General features: G+C 41.6%; 2 protein-coding genes across 4 annotated transcripts in view; one reads left to right on the top strand and one right to left on the bottom strand.

The window, feature by feature from the left end:
- The first annotated feature begins 1,074 nt into the window (after nucleotides 1-1,074).
- Nucleotides 1,075-7,788, top strand: LOC133401214 (cholecystokinin-like). Of its 2 annotated transcripts, XM_061673916.1 has the most exons (4): nucleotides 1,075-1,164; nucleotides 2,072-2,151; nucleotides 2,957-3,137; nucleotides 5,182-7,788. In XM_061673916.1, the coding sequence occupies exons 2-4, from the start codon at nucleotides 2,074-2,076 to the stop codon at nucleotides 5,316-5,318; spliced, it is 396 nt and encodes a 131-aa protein (XP_061529900.1). In that variant the 5' UTR covers nucleotides 1,075-1,164; nucleotides 2,072-2,073; the 3' UTR covers nucleotides 5,319-7,788. The 2 variants fall into 2 exon arrangements, with proteins under 2 accessions (XP_061529900.1, XP_061529899.1); XM_061673915.1 differs by lacking the exon at nucleotides 1,075-1,164 and having other exon boundaries at nucleotides 2,062-2,151.
- A 7,143-nt stretch (nucleotides 7,789-14,931) lies between these two features.
- Nucleotides 14,932-17,075, bottom strand: part of mroh1 (maestro heat-like repeat family member 1) — a 30,891-nt gene continuing 28,747 nt past the window's right edge. For both annotated transcript variants that reach the window (XM_061673911.1, XM_061673913.1), the window contains one exon: nucleotides 14,932-16,712. In XM_061673911.1, coding sequence (XP_061529895.1) covers nucleotides 16,636-16,712 — 77 coding nt within the window. In that variant the 3' untranslated portion in view covers nucleotides 14,932-16,635. The remainder of the gene's footprint in view (nucleotides 16,713-17,075) is intronic.

Genomic DNA, 17,075 nt, shown 5'->3' with positions numbered 1-17,075 from the left:
TTGTTGCAAACTGTAAGCAATTATATTTCACTGGTTAAGTTTTTGTTTTGTTGCACGTGCTATAAATGTGGTCAACCTTTGACCGGAACTTGTACCAGTATATACATCATATCGGCAAAAAGAAGTGCATTGTGTATATCGTAATAAAGATAGTACAAGGCGACCTTGAATGCTGTGAATAAAGATGTCAGGCGGTGATTGATACTTCAGATGGAACAGACAGTTGAAAGCTTTTAAAAACCACGCATCGCATTATTACTAAGACACCACGGTGACCTACATTGTGTGGCTTTCAGCACTTAAGTATGAAGGACAGCCAGCATTTTTTCCAGTAAACACACTTATGCTGTTGTTTGCTTTTTGCCACCACATGTACTGTACCTTGTGCAGATTCTCTGTGGACAAGAACAACTTGTCAAGCAACCTTTAGTATTGAAGGCTGCGGTGCATTCGAGTGTTTTGCCGCAGATATAAGCATTTTGATAAAAGTATTGGCGGAGTTAGCTCATTTTAAAGGTTAAATCAGCAGCACTCTGCCAAAGATTTTTCTGACGGAACAACCTTTTTGTATTGTTCGCAAACAATACACGCACGCACGCACAGTCCATTTGAGACAATCTCTGAGCATCCGACAGGAAAAAGTGGGAATTACATTACAATTCTCTTGGGGCTCATTTGGTCTAAACTTTAATCTGGTAGAAGAGCGGGAAATATACTGTATGTGTTTGGTTTATGACACAGAGGTGACCTGACATATGTCAACAAATCCTGTGGGTTTCATTGGCCGTACCCACTTTGCCATCACTGAAATTGAAAGGGCACCAAAGTGCACAATGCTGTTTTGTTGTTACAAAGATTTGGAGAAGAACAAGTTGAAGCTTCAAGCAAAGATATGAAATGTGCGGTTGGTAGTTTGTGTTGTCACACTCATGCTCTCTGAGTACATCTCTATGCGCAGTTGTGCACGACAAAGTGATTTGGCGTGTTCACATGCGTCACCCGCTTCGGTTTCTGTGCCAGAAGAAGCCCATCCTACTTGCCGAGGGCCCACCCCTTCTTGTGTGTGTGTGTGTATATAGAACATTGCGTCGTCTCTCTCACGCATTCACAACCTGACCGCTGAAGCAAACCTCTTGACGTCCTCGTCCACGCACACGGCTGTAGGTAAGTATCAGAAAAAATATTATTTTGGATTAGTTTCAGGCTTTCACTGGCTCAGCTATCTGTTCATGAGTTATCATGCAATGGTCCTTTTATCTTAAGTCCAATTATTTTATTTTTTTACAGTATTTATAAGCAGGTACACTGGATTATTTCGTCTGATTTATGAATGATGATTGATGAATTTAAATTCATTCAAGTTAAAAATAAGATTCAATAAGATGCAGTCTGTGAACCGTCAAAACTAAAACAAATATGGAATACTATCATTTAAAATAATCCAATTTATGATTCCATCCAAGTCGTGAATATATAATTACTGTCCAACGTTGTAGATCATGGCATTAGATGTTTACACCCTACCTTAACTTTCCTGGCATTATTGTTTAAAAATGCATAATAGTTGTAAAAAGGCAGGAAAGGAGAGGAGAGGAGAAAAGTGAAGTGGCGATTGGAGGACTTTCTACACATAGCAGCTCACACTTCACAACCATTTGAATAATGTATATGTGACAAAGACTGGCTGCAACCAGGAATTATATTAGCATTGAAAGAATGACTATTTACATCACCACCACTGTAAACGCCCATAAGTGTGAGAAGGACAACACATGGCTCACAATTGATGCCTTCGGGAAAGCTTTATGTTATATTCAATTTCTATGTGTGTGTAGTACACAAGATGAGATATTATCCGTTTAAGGGTAATTTGTTTAAAAGCTTTGGTCCTGTTGGAAAAGAGAGAGGTCCATTGTTAGGAGTTATTCAAAGTTTGTATAGGGAACGAACGCACAGCGCAGTGGTTATCCATACAGTATATATTGTTATTATATATCATACCTCATTTGGTTTTACATTACTGTATTTTGAACTTTGATATTTCTTTTTACCCGCCATTTCATGCCTACAGGCATGAATGTCTTTATCTATGTGGTCGTCTTCCTGGCTGCTGTGTCTAAGGTCTCCCTGAGTCTGCCCTCACAGTCCCTTGTAAGTGACACACGCACGGACACACAGAAGAGCAGCAGCATTATTATGACTGCATGGATCTTGCTTTGCTTTATGTGGCCCTCACATTATGTCTACAAGAGAAAAATGTTCCCACCAAGAATGTGTCATGTCAAGCGTTGGCCCTCCAATGACTAGAGTAACAAGGATGAACACGAGCGGACGCACGCACACACAAGAAGCAGTATTATGACTTCAGGTGTCTTGCTTTCCTTTCATTAGGTCTACAAGGGACACGTATCGCCACCAAAAAGGGCGTATGTCAAAAGTTAGTTACGAACAATAAATACACATACAGTATTATGACTGCAGATGTCTTCGTCTGCCTTTTGCACCATGTCATTGTAAGTTGTGTGGACCTCACACAGACCAGTGCATCAATGCTAAGATTCGTTTTGTTTAAATTAACTGATAGTTTATAAACATCGAACCAGTTTGTCCAATGTATTTGATTCATTTTCCACAGTAGTCAGAAGCTGTTCTCGTTTTTTCCCCTGAGCTGTAGATAGCTTTGTCATCAGCAAATACGACATATATGGAGACTTTGGTGACATTGCAGATATCATTAATATATAGTATGAATACTTTGGGGCCCAACACAGTTCCTTGGGGAACCCCATAAGTGATCTTTAAATGTTTTGGGTATTTATTATTAAGTTACACATATTATATAGCATGAGAAAGCTGGTCCACAAAAAAGTGGCAACTCAAGCATTGTGGTTTGCACACACACAAACCACATGGTCCTAAGAAGACTTTTGAAACACGCCTCTCTTATCATCTCCAGATGATACACGACAGATCCGACAGCGATGCAGTCGTGTTGGATGGCCCGACGTACAACCACACGCGCCAGGCGCGCTCTGCCGGAGCGCTCCCCTCAGAACAGCAGGCCAACCAACCCCGGAAAGACGAGGAGGTTTTCAACACGTTGCGTCAGCTACTGGTCAGACTCATCTCCAGGAAAGGTGTGTGACAATGCGCTTGATGAGCATGACGAGGAACGGAGAGGATCTACAGGACTTACTCCTACAAGCTTCCTCTTCATCCAGTCATGCTGTGCTGCAGTGCCGCCATCTGGCATTTGCCGCCTCCCTCTTGCTTCCTAAGCTTTCAATCCATTATTCTCCTTGTTTTCCTGCTTTCTTTCCTTTTGTATATAGCTCTTTCTTTTCATTCCTTTCTTGTTTTCTTCCCCTCATCCCTTGACATTTCTCTGGGTTTTCAAGTCATTATGTATGCATCTTAGGGAAGTCATCACTGTGGTACAGTGGTGCTTGAATTGGGAACGTGGACTGACATAGTCCCTAAAAACAATAATACAGTGTTAGGGGCATAGTCCTACCGTTAAGTAATTGACACCCCCCTAAAAAGCGCTGCTTTTCTTTTAGACAGGGGTTTGGCCTGACTAAATGAAGCTCCTTCCCTCAATTCAACATACACTATATTGCCAAAAGTATTCGCTCACCTGCCTTGACTCAAAAATGCATTTAAGTGACATCCCATTCTTAATCCATAGGGTTTAATATGACATCAGTCCACCCTTTGCCGCTATAACAGCTTCAACTCTTCTGGGAAGGCTGTCCACAAGATTTAGGAATGTGTTATGGGTATTTATGACCATTTTTTCCAGAAGCACATTTGTGAGGTTGCACATTGATGGTGGACGAGAAGGCCTGGCTCTCAATCTCCGCTCTAATTCATTCAAACGTCTTCTATAGGGTTGAGGCCAGGATTGTGCAGCCCAGTTATGTTCATCCACGTCAAACTCTCACATCCATGTCTCTATGAACATTGATTTGTGCACCGATGCACTTATGTCATGTTGGAACAGGAAGAGAACATCTCCAAACTGTTCCCACAAAGTTGGAAATGTTCAAAATATTAGCCCCTGAGCTTGAATGAAAGGAACTTTGAAACAGTTTGGTGATTACCCCTTCCTGTTCAGACATATCTGTGCACCAGTGCACAAAGCAAGGCCCATAAAGACATGGATGAGAGAATTTGGTATGGATGAATTTGACTGGCCTGCACCTCAATCCGACAGAACATCTTTGGGTTGATTTTGAGTGGACAGTGAGCCATGCCTTCTCATCCAATATGTGTCCTCACAAATCTGCTCCTGGAAGAATGGGTAAAAATTCCCATAAACTCAAACCTAAACCTTGTTGAAAGCCTTCCCACAAGAGTTGAAGCTGCAAAGGGTAGACCAACGTCAGATTATACCATATGGATTTAGACTGGGATATCACTTAAACGCATGTGAGTCAAGGCAGGTGAGCAAATACTTTTGGCAATATAGTGTAGTTCCTTTGCGACAAGATGCCACAAGATGGTGCCATAGCACTATCTTTACATTAGACAGGGCTATAGCCTGCCTCATCACAGAAAACAGCAAATAGGTGATGTATTTTTATCCAGCAAATAACAGAGGATATGTTAATAGTTTTAGAATTCGCAAGTAGCAAATTGAGGATATGAACATGACTATTTTCAATTTGTATAGAAGTGATGGTGTCCAAAGGGATGTTTTGATACACAATCAACTAATCACACTCACATTTACATCTGTGGCCACTTTGGTGCAGTGATTCCCAACCGCTGTACGATGGCACAATTTCTGTTCATCCATCTATGCTGGTGATGTATATTGACAGACAGAATGAGTAAATGCGCTTTCAATGGTTGGCAGAAGGCACAATTAATCTGTGTAACCACTGGTTGCCATCCATAAAACTGAATTTTTTTGCTTTGTGTTCAACTAAACAGGCCCAGTCTTCACACTTAAGTAAATTGTGAGTAAATTGAGACAAGATTATCGTTTTAGCATACAGTACATACCTTTTTGACATGTTTGTTTGATGTGTGCCATGAGCTATTTCTAATGTAAATTATGTGCCTCGGCCCAATAAAGGTTGGGGAAAAACTGCTCTAGACACCATCAGAAGTATAGACACAAGTTACTTCATTAAACACGTAATGTTTACACATGCTTGTCTTGGTTTCTTCTAGGCATGCCCTACCAAAGCAGATCCCCCATCGCGAGCAGAGCCAGCGGTCTGGCGCCTGAGCACAGGATAAAGGACCGAGATTATGAGGGCTGGATGGACTTCGGAAGGCGCAGCGCAGAGGCGTTTGAATACTCCTAAAGGCACGGCTTTCTTTCTTTCAATGCAGAGCTACAGTCCTCAACATTGCCAAAAAGCATCCCCTCAATATATGTCCTACTCACAGTGTACAGTTAAGCCCAAAATGATTCACACTCTTCCATATTGCTGGCATCGGGCAAGATCCTCATATCTCCAAAACCATCACTTTTCAGGAAACGCAACCCATTTTCAACACTCTAGAAAGGTCAATAATTTGTAAAAGAAACACACACACACACACACACACACACACACACACACCGGTAATGACCAATAGTATACATTTGTGAAAAAAATAAAAATGTACCAAATTTGGACACGGGAGATAGATTTGCAGGTGGCACGGTGAACAACTGGTTAGCACATCTGCCTCACAGTTCTGAGGACCCGGGTTCAAATCCGGCCTCACCTGTGTGGAGTTGGCATTTTCTCCACGTGCCTGCGTGGGGTTTACTCCGGGTACTCCAGTTTCCTCCCACATCCCAAAAACATGCATGCTAGGTTAATTGAAGACTCTACAATTGTCTGTCGGTGTGAATATGAGTCTGAATGGTTGTCTGTGTGCCTTGCGATTGGCTGGCGACCGGTTCAAGGTGCACCCCGCCTCTGGCCCAGAGTCAGCTGAGATAGGCGCCAGCACAACCATGATTATAGTGAGGTAAGCGGTACGGAAAAGAGATGCATGGATGGGAGGTTTCCACCTGATGCCAGCGATATGTGTTCTTTTATTTGGAGATTGGCTGTAAATGACACGAGCTAATGGAAGACTTTAAGAAGTTGGGTTAGCATTACGAATGCGGAATGTTTGCCATTTTCAGTGTTTCATTTTTATGTTTCACTTTTTGAAAAGTCTTAATTTCCCTCATTTTATTGGATAATTTTGAGGGCTCATAATCTTTTGCACCATTCTAAAGGCTCCTGATCATTTTAGCATAATCAAGAGCAGGGGTGTCAAACACATTTGAGTTCACGGGTTCCCCAGTATATATGTGGGCTTAATAAACTACAAAAAAAATTCAAAGTTTTCCTGATTTTTGTATTGTATTGGTACAAATAATTACAAGTACATTTGGAAAATATTCACATTTATTGGTTATCCTGTTGCAAATCATATGAGCAATTTCTCAACACAAATTATTGTAATTTCAACAGTACATTATTATGAATCAGTTTTTTCTTTTACACTTGTACAACTTTCAGATCAGATCAAAGTGCATCTATATATTCTACCATTTATAAAAACTTAAGATCTAGAAATATTTTTTTAATTTCCATAAATTTCTGCATCCATCTGGAAATTTTGACAACCTCAACTGACTTGTCACACCACACAAACTAAAGTGGGAACTTTTCAGAAAGTACAGTTATCCCGTTACCATGTAATTGTATACGTAAAATTAGATATAGAAAATTGTGGCAGTGCATAGAAAAATATAAAAGGGTCCAACCAACCTCTTTAGAACTAAAACTGTTGATGAACATTTTGCAATATTCAATGTCTTAAACTCATTTCTACAGGAGGTATTTATTTTCACAGAACTCTAGTCCAAAGATGCCACAGCATTTTATATGAAATAGGCCTCCTTTGCTCCTTCAAAAACTCGGCACCTTTTGACCTTCACAAATGCATAAATTTCAGGTGTTTCAAATCGTGAGTCGCAGCCTATTTCAGAATGTCATTTAAGCGGTTGTCAGTGTGACCGCCAGTTGACAAAATTAGCAACATCAGTTACTTGAAAAAGAGCAGTGAATGTGTTCTCTGTCCCCGCAGGCCAGATTGGACCCCCTGATGGGCCTATGTTCTGGACCATGGGCCATATGTTTGGCACCACTGATCTAACATCATTTTAATTATCTGAATGAATTTAAAACATTGGATACTGTCTGTGCGGAGTAAACGTATGAATCATTTCGGCAAAATGTAAAAAAATAATAATAAATAAATTTAAATAAAAGAAAACAGCTTGTTAAGGCACAGTCGTGCAAGGACAATAAAGATTATAATTCATATATAAACAATCATTTGCCACTGTATGTGTAGTTTGCAGCTATAAGCCAATTTCCGAAATAAAATGTCATTACAAAAGTTTCCACTGTATGACTAATTTTGATTTAACTGTATGTATACTCTATATTTATCCGTGGAAAACCCATATAATGGATAAATACCGCTTGATTATAAGCACTTAAAAAAAAAAAAAAAAAAAAACACGACAATTTTTTTTCATTATGCAGATATGATGTATATTAATATTATAATCCCATTAGAACAATTTGTGTCATTGTAGTCATCATTGTCTTTTCATCCCAAATTGCTTCTTCCTGCTTCCTGTCTCATATATGATTTTTTCCAGCAGTGGAATATTATAACTTCACTTGTCTTTTTCACATCTTGTCACAATGGGCTATGTATTGTATCAAATATTTCCAATTCTTTTAAGCAAGAATAAAAATTGTTTCTAAGTGCCAAGTGTTCTATAACAGTATCTTCCGAATACTATTCTATGACTAGCATAGCACAAGTGACAAATGTTGAACATAAAGGTTTGAAGAAGGTTGGTAACACAATGTTTCCACAAAGCTTACAATTTATATACTTTGCCGTGAAAAAGTATTGGCCCCCTTCTCAAATTCTTATATTTTTTCATTTTCCCACTTTAAGATCATCAAACAAATGCAAATACCAGACAAATATAACCCAAGTGAAGTTAAAATGCTGTTTTTAAATGGTGATTTCATTTATTAAGGGAAAAAACTATTCAGTTACCTGGCCCTGTGTGAAACAGTAATTACAGTAATTTCTCGTGTATAATGCGTACCTCCAAAGTTGACCTCAAAATTCTGGAAAACGCTTCAACCTATGTATAATGCATTTTTACAATGCATGATTTTGCTTCTACCCATGTGATCAAAACATTAAGTATTATCTGTATTTTGTTAGTTTTTTCAAATAATTATTCTGAAGTTAAGCACTTTATTTGAACTCATAATACTTTTTATTTACTTGCTCTTATATTGAAATTTACAGCCCTACTTTTATTTAGTAAATGAGAAAACACACAGTTGTGCTCATATGTTTGATTACCCAGGCAGAATTTGAAAGATGTGTACAATACTTAAGAAACATGAAAGACCAGGCAAAACACATTTAATTTTATTTTAATGGGATTCAAATTAAACTGTCAAGCATTTCAGAAAAGCATTATCATTAAACAAAACATAACCATAAACAAATTAATGATGGTTGTTGTTCACACTTGGCACCAGGACACCCTAGGTCGCAGTTCGATGATCGACTTTGTGGTCGTGTCATCGGACTTGCGGCCACATGTCTTGGACACTTGGGTGAAGAGAGGGGCGGAGCTGTCAACTGATCACCACCTGGTGGTGAGTTTGCTCCGATGGTGGGGGAAGATGCCGGTCCGACGTGGCAGTCCCAAACGTATTGTGAGGGTCTGCTGGGAACGTCAGAAGGAGTTTCAACTCCCACCTCCGACAGAACTTTGCTCATGTTCCGGGGGAGGCTGGGGACATCGAGGCTGGGGACATCGAGTCTGAGTGGACCATGTTCCACGCCTCCATTGCTGAGGTGGCCTCCATTGCTGAGGTGGCCGACCGGAGCTGTGGCCGTAAGGTGGTCGGTGCCTGTCGTGGCGGCAATCCCCGAACCCGTTGGTGGACACCAACAGTGAGGGATGCCGTCAAGCAGAAGAAGGAGTCCTATTGGGCCTTTTTGGCCTGTGGGACTCCTGAGGCAGCTGATGGGTACGGGCTGGCCAAGCGGAATGCAGCTCTGGTGGTCGCTGAAGCAAAAACTCGGGTATGGGAGGAGTTCGGTGAGGCCATGGAGAAAGACTTCCGGACGGCTTCGAGGAAATTCTGGTCCACCATCCGACGTCTCAGGAGAGGAAAGCAGTGCACCACCAACACTGCGTATAGTGGGGATGGGGCGCTGCTGACCTCGACTCGGGACGTTGTGAGTCGGCGGGGAGAATACTTCGAAGACCTCCTCAATTCCACCGACACGCCTGCCCATGAGGAAGCAGAGTGTGGGTTCTCTGAGGCGGGCTCTCCTATCTCTGGGTTTGAGGTCACCGAGGTAGTTAAAAAGCTCCTCGATGGCAGGGCCCCGGGGGTGGATGAGATTCGCCTGGAGTTCCTAAAGGCTCTGGATGTTGTGGGGCTGTCCTGGTTGACACGCCTCTGCAACATCGCATGGACATCGGGGATAGTGCCTCTGGATTGGCAGACTGGGGTGGTGGTCCCCCTTTTTAAGAAGGGGGACCGGAGGGTGTGTTCCAACTACAGGGGGATCACACTGCTCAGCCTCCCTGGTAAGGTCTATTCAGGGGTGCTGGAGAGGAGGGTCCGTCGGGAAGTCGAATCTCAGATTCAGGAGGAGCAGTGTGGTTTTCGTCCTGGCCGTGGAACAGTGGACCAGCTCTACACCCTCGGCAGGGTCCTTGAGGGTGCATGGGAGTTCGCCCAACCAGTCTACATGTGTTTTGTGGACTTGGAGAAGGCGTTCGACCGTGTCCCTCGGGGAGTCCTGTGGAGGGTGCTTCAGGAGTATGGGGTACCGAACCCCCTGATACGGGCTGTTCGGTCCCTGTACGACCGGAGTCAGAGTTTGGTCCGCATATCCGGCAGTAAGTCGGACTCGTTCCCGGTGAGGGTTGGACTCCGCCAAGGCTGCCCTTTGTCACCGATTCTGTTCATAACTTTTATGGACAGAATTTCTAGGCGCAGCCAAGGCGTAGAGGGGGTCCGGTTTGGTGGCCTCAGTATTGCATCTCTACTTTTTGCTGATGATGTGGTTTTGTTGGCTTCATCAAGCCGTGAGCTCCAACTCTCACTGGAGCAGTTCGCAGCCGAGTGTGAAGTGGCTGGGATTAGAATAAGCACCTCCAAATCTGAGACCATGGTCCTCAGTCGGAAAAGGGTGGCATGCCCTCTCCAGGTCGGGGATGAGATCCTGCCCCAAGTGGAGGAGTTCAAGTATCTTGGGTTCTTGTTGACGAGTGAGGGAAGAATGGAACGGGAGATCGACAGACGGATCGGTGCAGCATCTCCAGTGATGCGGACTTTGTATCGGTCCGTTGTGGTAAAGAAGGAGCTAAGCCAAAAGGCGAAGCTCTCAATTTACCGGTCGATCTTCGTTCCTACCCTCACCTATGGTCATGAGCTGTAGGTCATGACCGAAAGAACGAGATCCCGGATACAAGCGGCCGAAATGAGTTTCCTCCGCTGGGTGTCCGGGCTCTCCCTTAGAGAGAGGGTGAGAAGCTCGGTCATCCGGGAGGATCTCAGAGTAGAGCCGCTGCTTCTCCGCATTGAGAGGAGCCAGATGAGGTGGCTGGGGCATCTGATTCGGATGCCTCCCGGACGCCTCCCTGGTGAGGTGTTCCGGGCACGTCCCACCGGGAGGAGACCCCGGGGACGACCCAGGACACGCTGGAGAGACTACGTCCTTCGGCTGGCCTGGGAACGCCTCGGGATCCCTCCGGAAGAGCTGGATGAAGTGGCTGGGGAGAGGGAAGTCTGGGCGTCCCTGCTAAAGCTACTGCTCCCGCGACCCGACCCGGATAAGCGGTAGAAAATGGATGGATGGATGGATGGATGTTGTTCAGTCATCAGTCGTATTTTTTAAAAAACTTCAGCCTGGGTATGTAACACAACTGTACATACAGTTAATACCCTTAATTTTTCATGCTTTGTTATATTGCAGCAATTTGCTAAAATCATTTAAGTTCATTTTTTCCTCATTAATGTACACACAGATCCCCATACTGACAGAAAAAAATTAATTGTTGAATTTTTTGCAGATTTATTCAAAAAGAAAAAATGAAATATCACACAGCCATAAGCATTCAGACTCTTTGCTGTGAAACTCATATTTAACGCGGGTGCGGTCCATTTCTTCTGATCATCCTTGAGCTGGTTCTACACCTTCATTGGAGTCCAGCTGTGTTTGATTATAGTGATTGGGCTTGATTAGGAAAGCCACACACCTGTCTATATAAAACCTTACAGCTCACAGTGCATGTCAGAGCAAATGAGAATCATGAGGCCAAAGGAACTACCTGAAGAGGTCAGAGACAAAATTGTGGCTAGGCACAGATCTGGCCAAGGTTACAAAAAAAAGAGAAGAGCCTTGGTGAGAGACGTCATGAAGAACACAAAGATCACTGTGGCTGAGCTCCAGAGATGCAGACGGAAGATGGGACAAAGCTCTAGAAAGTCAACCATCACTGCAGCCCTCCACCAGTCGGGGCTTTATGGCAGAATGGCTCGACGGAAGCCTCTCCTCAGTACAAGACACATGAAAGCCCACATGGAGTTTGCTTAAAAAATAAAAATAAAAACACACACACCTGAAGGACACCTAGATGGTGAGAAATAAGATTATCTGGTCTGATGAGACCAAGATAGAACTTTTTGGCCTTAATTCTAAGTGGTATGTGTGGAGAAAACCAGGCACTGTTCATCACCTGTCCAATACAGTCCCAACAGTGAAGCATGGTGGTGGCAGCATCATGCCGTGGGGATGTTTTTCAGCTGCAGGGACAGGACGACTGGTTGCGATCGCAGGAAAGATGAATGCGGCCAAGTACAGGGATATCCTGGACGAAAACCTTCTCCATAGTGCTCAGGACCTCAGACTGGGCCGAAGGGTCACCTTCCAACAAGACAATGACCCTAAGCACACAACTAAAATAACGAAGGAGTGGCTTTAGAACAACTCCTTGACTGTTCTTGAATGGCCCAGCCAGAGCCCTGACTTAAACCCAATTGAGCATCTCTGGAGAGACCTGAAAACGGCTATCCACCAACATTCACCATCCAAACTGACAGAACTGGAGAGGATCTTCAAGGAGTAATGGCATTCCCCAAAAGACTCATGGCTGTATTAGGTCAAAAGGGTGCTTCTACTAAATACTGAGTAAAGGATCTGATTACTTATGGCTGTGTGATATTTAAGTTTTTCTTTTTTAATAAATCTGCTTTTTTTTTTATTTCTGTCAATATGGGGTGCTGTGTGTACATTAATGAGAAAAAAATGAAAAATGATTTTTGCAAATGGCTGCAAAAGAGGGTTTCAAAAGCCATTTCTAAAGCTCTAGGATTCCAGCGAACCATAGGGAGAGCCATTATCCTCACATGGAGAAAACATGGAACAGTGGTGAACCTTCCCAGGAATGGCCGGCCTACAAAGATTACCCCAAGAGAACAGCAATGACTCATCCAGGAGGCCACAAAGGAACTCTAAAGAACTGCAGGCCTCCCTTGCCTCAGATAAGGTCAGTGTTTATGACACAACAATAAGGAAGAGACTGGGCAATGTTTTGTAGGAGGTACAGTACAGTTTTTTTTTTGCATTCTCAATGCATTCTCAATTTCTGTTAACTTTAAACTGAGGTGAATCCTCATAATACTTTAGTTTTTTATCATCTTTAAAAAAGGATAGTCTACCGGAAGCTTTGGTAACAGGTGAGGTGATCTCACTCTGACCAGATACCAGGTCCATACATCCGTGTTTTTTTTGGTTTCGTTTTTTAAATACTTAGCAACGCTAGAAAACGCGTTACATACTGTACATAAAGTGCATATCCCCATTTTCAATGATTACATTTTAGTTCGGAACTCTTAAAGTTGAACCAGTCATTTTCGTGTTTTGTTTCTAAATAAATGAAATGAAAATGAAAACGTGCAAATACTGAGTACAATTTAGTACTGAATTAATATATATATATACATATATATATATATATAGCTTAAAACCAGTGGTGTGCCTTCAGCGGACACGCCCATACAGTCCTGCAGCACAAGGGCGAACCTTAGTTTTCATGATTTCAGAACCTTATTTTAAATACATAGTGAATTTTGCATTCATTCTAATTTAGCAGGCTTTTTAAAAACACTCTTCTCTGTGGTGTGTCAAATAATAATAATAATATATATATATAATATCATCAAAAGCTTCAAAGAATCTGGAGAAATCACTGCATGTAAGCAGCAAGGCCGAAAACCGACATTGAATACCTGTGACCTTCGATCCCTCAGGCGGCACTGCATCAAAAACCGACATCAATGTGTAAAGGATATCACCACATGGGCTCAGGAACACTTCAGAAAACCAATGTCAATAAATATAGTTCGGCGCTACATCCGTAAGTGCAACTTGAAACTCTACTATGCGAAGCAAAAGCCATTTATCAACAACACCCAGAAACGCCGCCGGCTTCTCTGGGCCAGAGCTCATCTAAGATGGACTGATGCAAAGTGGAAAAGTGTTCTGTGGTCCGACGAGTCCACATTTCAAATTGTTTTTGGAAGTTGTGGACGTCGTGTCCTCCGGGCCAAAGAGGAAAAGAACCATCCGGACTGTTATGGACGCGAAGTTCAAAAGCCAGCATGTGTGATGGTATGGGGCTGTGTTAGTGCCAATGGCATGGGTAACTTACACATCTGTGAAGGCACCATTAATGCTGAAAGGTACATACAGGTTTTGGCGAAATGTATGCTGCCATCCAAGCAACGTCTTTTTCATTGACGCCCCTGCTTATTTGAGCAAGACAATGCCAAACCACATTCTGTACGTGTTACAACAGCGTGGCTTCTCAGTAAAAGAGTGCCTGCCTGCAGTCCAGACCTGTCTCCCATTGAAAATGTGTGGCGCATTATGAAGCGTAAAATACGACAACGGAGACCCCGGACTGTTGAACAGCTGAAGCTGTAAAGCAAGCAAGAATGGCAAAGAATTCCACCTACAAAGCTTCAACAATTACTGTCCTCAGTTCCAAAACGTTTATTGAATGTTGTTAAAAGAAAAGGTGATGTAACACAGTGGTAAACATGACCCTGTCCCAGCTTTTTTGGAACACGTTGCAGCCATAAAATTCTAAGTTAATAATTATTTGCTAAAAACAAAGTTTATCAGTTTGAACATTAAATATCTTGTCTTTGTAGTGTATTCAATGAAATATAGGTCGTACATGATTTGCAAATCATTGTATTGTTTTTATTTGTTTAACACAAGGTCCCAACTTCATTGGAATTGGGGTTGTAAACGCAGACAGCGAATTGCTTTCATTGTCTTTGAATTGGGGTGGCAGTAGCTCATTTGTAAAGGACATGGGCTTTGGAGCCGGAGTGTCGATTTGAACAAAAAAATGACAACTGGTTGTTGGCTAGAGTCTGCTTGCTGGCTACTGTCGAGGTAACCTTGAGCAAGACGCTGAAGGTTAAACTCTTCTTACATGTGTTTAATCTGGTTTTCCGTAAAGTATGAAGTGCAAAACATCTATTTGGCACACCCATGTGGATATCGTTAAAAGTGCATTTATATTAAATGGATAAGGCAACACTAGACCGGCTCTAACTACCGGAGACAAATTCCTTGTGTGTTTTTGGACATACTTGGCAAATAAAGATGATTCTTATTCTGAAATCTTGAGGCTGCTGTGACTGACTGAGTATAATATATTAAGGCTTTTGGAGTTGTTGGTTTGCTTTAGCATACTATCAAAGAGTACATGTATGCAACTTCTTTTCCTGCATATAATAATGTTTTTGAAATATTAAAAAAAAGAATCAAACATTTTTTTGTGAGTCTCTTTATTTATAGTGTCTTCAAACTTTCAGTTGTTGAGACAGGATAAGTGACAAGAAAACTTTCTTTTTTCCACATTAAGATATCATGTGCTACACACAGAGGGAATGTTGCCCAATGCAATGTTGAATGTACTAAACGCATATAACGCCCACTGTAAAATTGAAACACGAGATCAGCAGAACTACATTTATAACAGTTTCAAAAACAATAAAGAGTAATTCTAATTGCATTTACACAGAAAGTGCCTGGAGCTTTCATATCTTTATTTCACGTCAATACAACAAATACAGATCCAGGAAAAGATGTTTGCATTATCTTAATATCTAGAACTGTCTTACTGGTTGTTAAGCTACATTGTGGTGGGCTAACCTCAGTTGACTTGGTGCCTGCCCATGGTTTTAGGATCGGAATGTAAAAATGCAGCTTCTTTATTGTTAACCTGTTTTTTTCAATTAAAGGTAAAAATGCAGATCTTGAAGTGCTACACAAATATGAAAGAGGAGAAAATCACTGAACTGCTCTAATCTAATTCGCTACCTTTCCCAGCTGTCAATTCATCAAACAATCACAAGGCTGACATACAACCGGCCACACGTAAACACAGTGACACGGGGTAAAAAAACAACACACACATTCATTGTGACATAGCAAACCAAATAGAAATGTTCTCTAAATGACACATTGGCACTTATAGAATCAGGCCGGTTCTAACATACGCAACATCAGAATCCTTATTAAAGGGTCGTTAGTTTATGTACTATGAATTGTGACATCTTATTGCACTGCAGGACCAATTTTGAGATGTCTATAGGCTGCTACGTTACAGTTAGTGATGGCATGTAGCAGAGTAATAACTATGCAATGAATGAAATGAAAAGGGAAAAAAAAAAGCTCAGTGAGGCGCATTCGTGACATGATGGCATGATGTGATATGATAGTTTAGACTTTTTGGGATATTGTTTGGCCCTACTAGTGGAAAAACACAGCTCAAACATGAGTTGATATATTTACATTTACATATTACAGTCCAGTAGCTGTTACCATGTGATTGGCTGGCTGACGTTACTACAAAAGAACAATAAACCAAACCCACAAATAAAAATAAAAGTAAAGTTAATTTTAGATTTGTATTAACAAAATATGCTTATGCATTGTTTAAAAATAAACACCCACGCACACTTTACCAACACCCAGACTCAAGTAAAAGTCTACTTTTCTATTTGGAAATATGAGTCGTCTAGACCCTTTTTCATTCTTATATATATATATATATATATATATAATTCTCTACATGTGTAATAAAAAAAATGCATGTGTGAGACAGGATACGATACCTCACTGACATGCCTCTGCTATAAACTACAATCTTTGGTTGCTAAAATATAACAAGAAAAAAACACTTTGTATGTGCGATAAGTGAACTGTCAAAAGACAAGTCAATAAAGCTACGCGTGCATAAGTGTGTGTCAATGTGAACGTGGAGTCACCTGTATGAGGTCATTAAAATAGTGAGTCTTCTTTAATTGCATGACTGACTGCGGTTTTGCAACATATACAGTATACAGTACATACAGTACATACGTTCAGCCATGACTACTAGCACGACTGATTCAAACACATTGGACTTGTTCATGTTGCCGTGTACGCGATGAAGACCAAACACTTACTTGCCAGTAACTGAATGACATGCGGATGTTTGTGTCAGTGGAAATGTCCCATGGCCTCTGCAGCCTTCACTCGTACCACAGGGTCAGGATCTTGGAGCAACATCACAAGGCCTGAGGAGGAATATACAAATATACACGCATATTAAAGATAATTACTTATGTACAATACAGTGAACCCACACAATATCACGGGGTCATCTTTTGTGCCCTCACCATATCGTGGATTTTTAAGCAGTCGTTTTTATGGATTGTTACAGTATAAAGGGGAGTCTGAATTTAGAGTTTCCGGGCAGCACTGATCTCTACTAGCTGTAGATGCAGTGTAATTAAGAGCAAGAAAAAGAGGCAGAAAAGTGCACCCATTAACTGATAGTTTCCACAGAGCAGAAAATGTATGCCTGTGAGTAATGTATGCGTTGTATCTACTGCTCCTTCATGTGTTAAAGTAGCAGTTGTTTGGCTGAAGGTTTATAA

The sequence above is a fragment of the Phycodurus eques genome, chromosome 4 (genome assembly GCF_024500275.1).
Source record: "Phycodurus eques isolate BA_2022a chromosome 4, UOR_Pequ_1.1, whole genome shotgun sequence".
In the NCBI taxonomy this organism is placed as follows: Eukaryota; Metazoa; Chordata; class Actinopteri; order Syngnathiformes; family Syngnathidae; genus Phycodurus; species Phycodurus eques.
The sequence above is the reverse complement of the archived record's forward strand: the minus strand, read 5'-3'. Positions and strand labels throughout refer to the sequence as shown.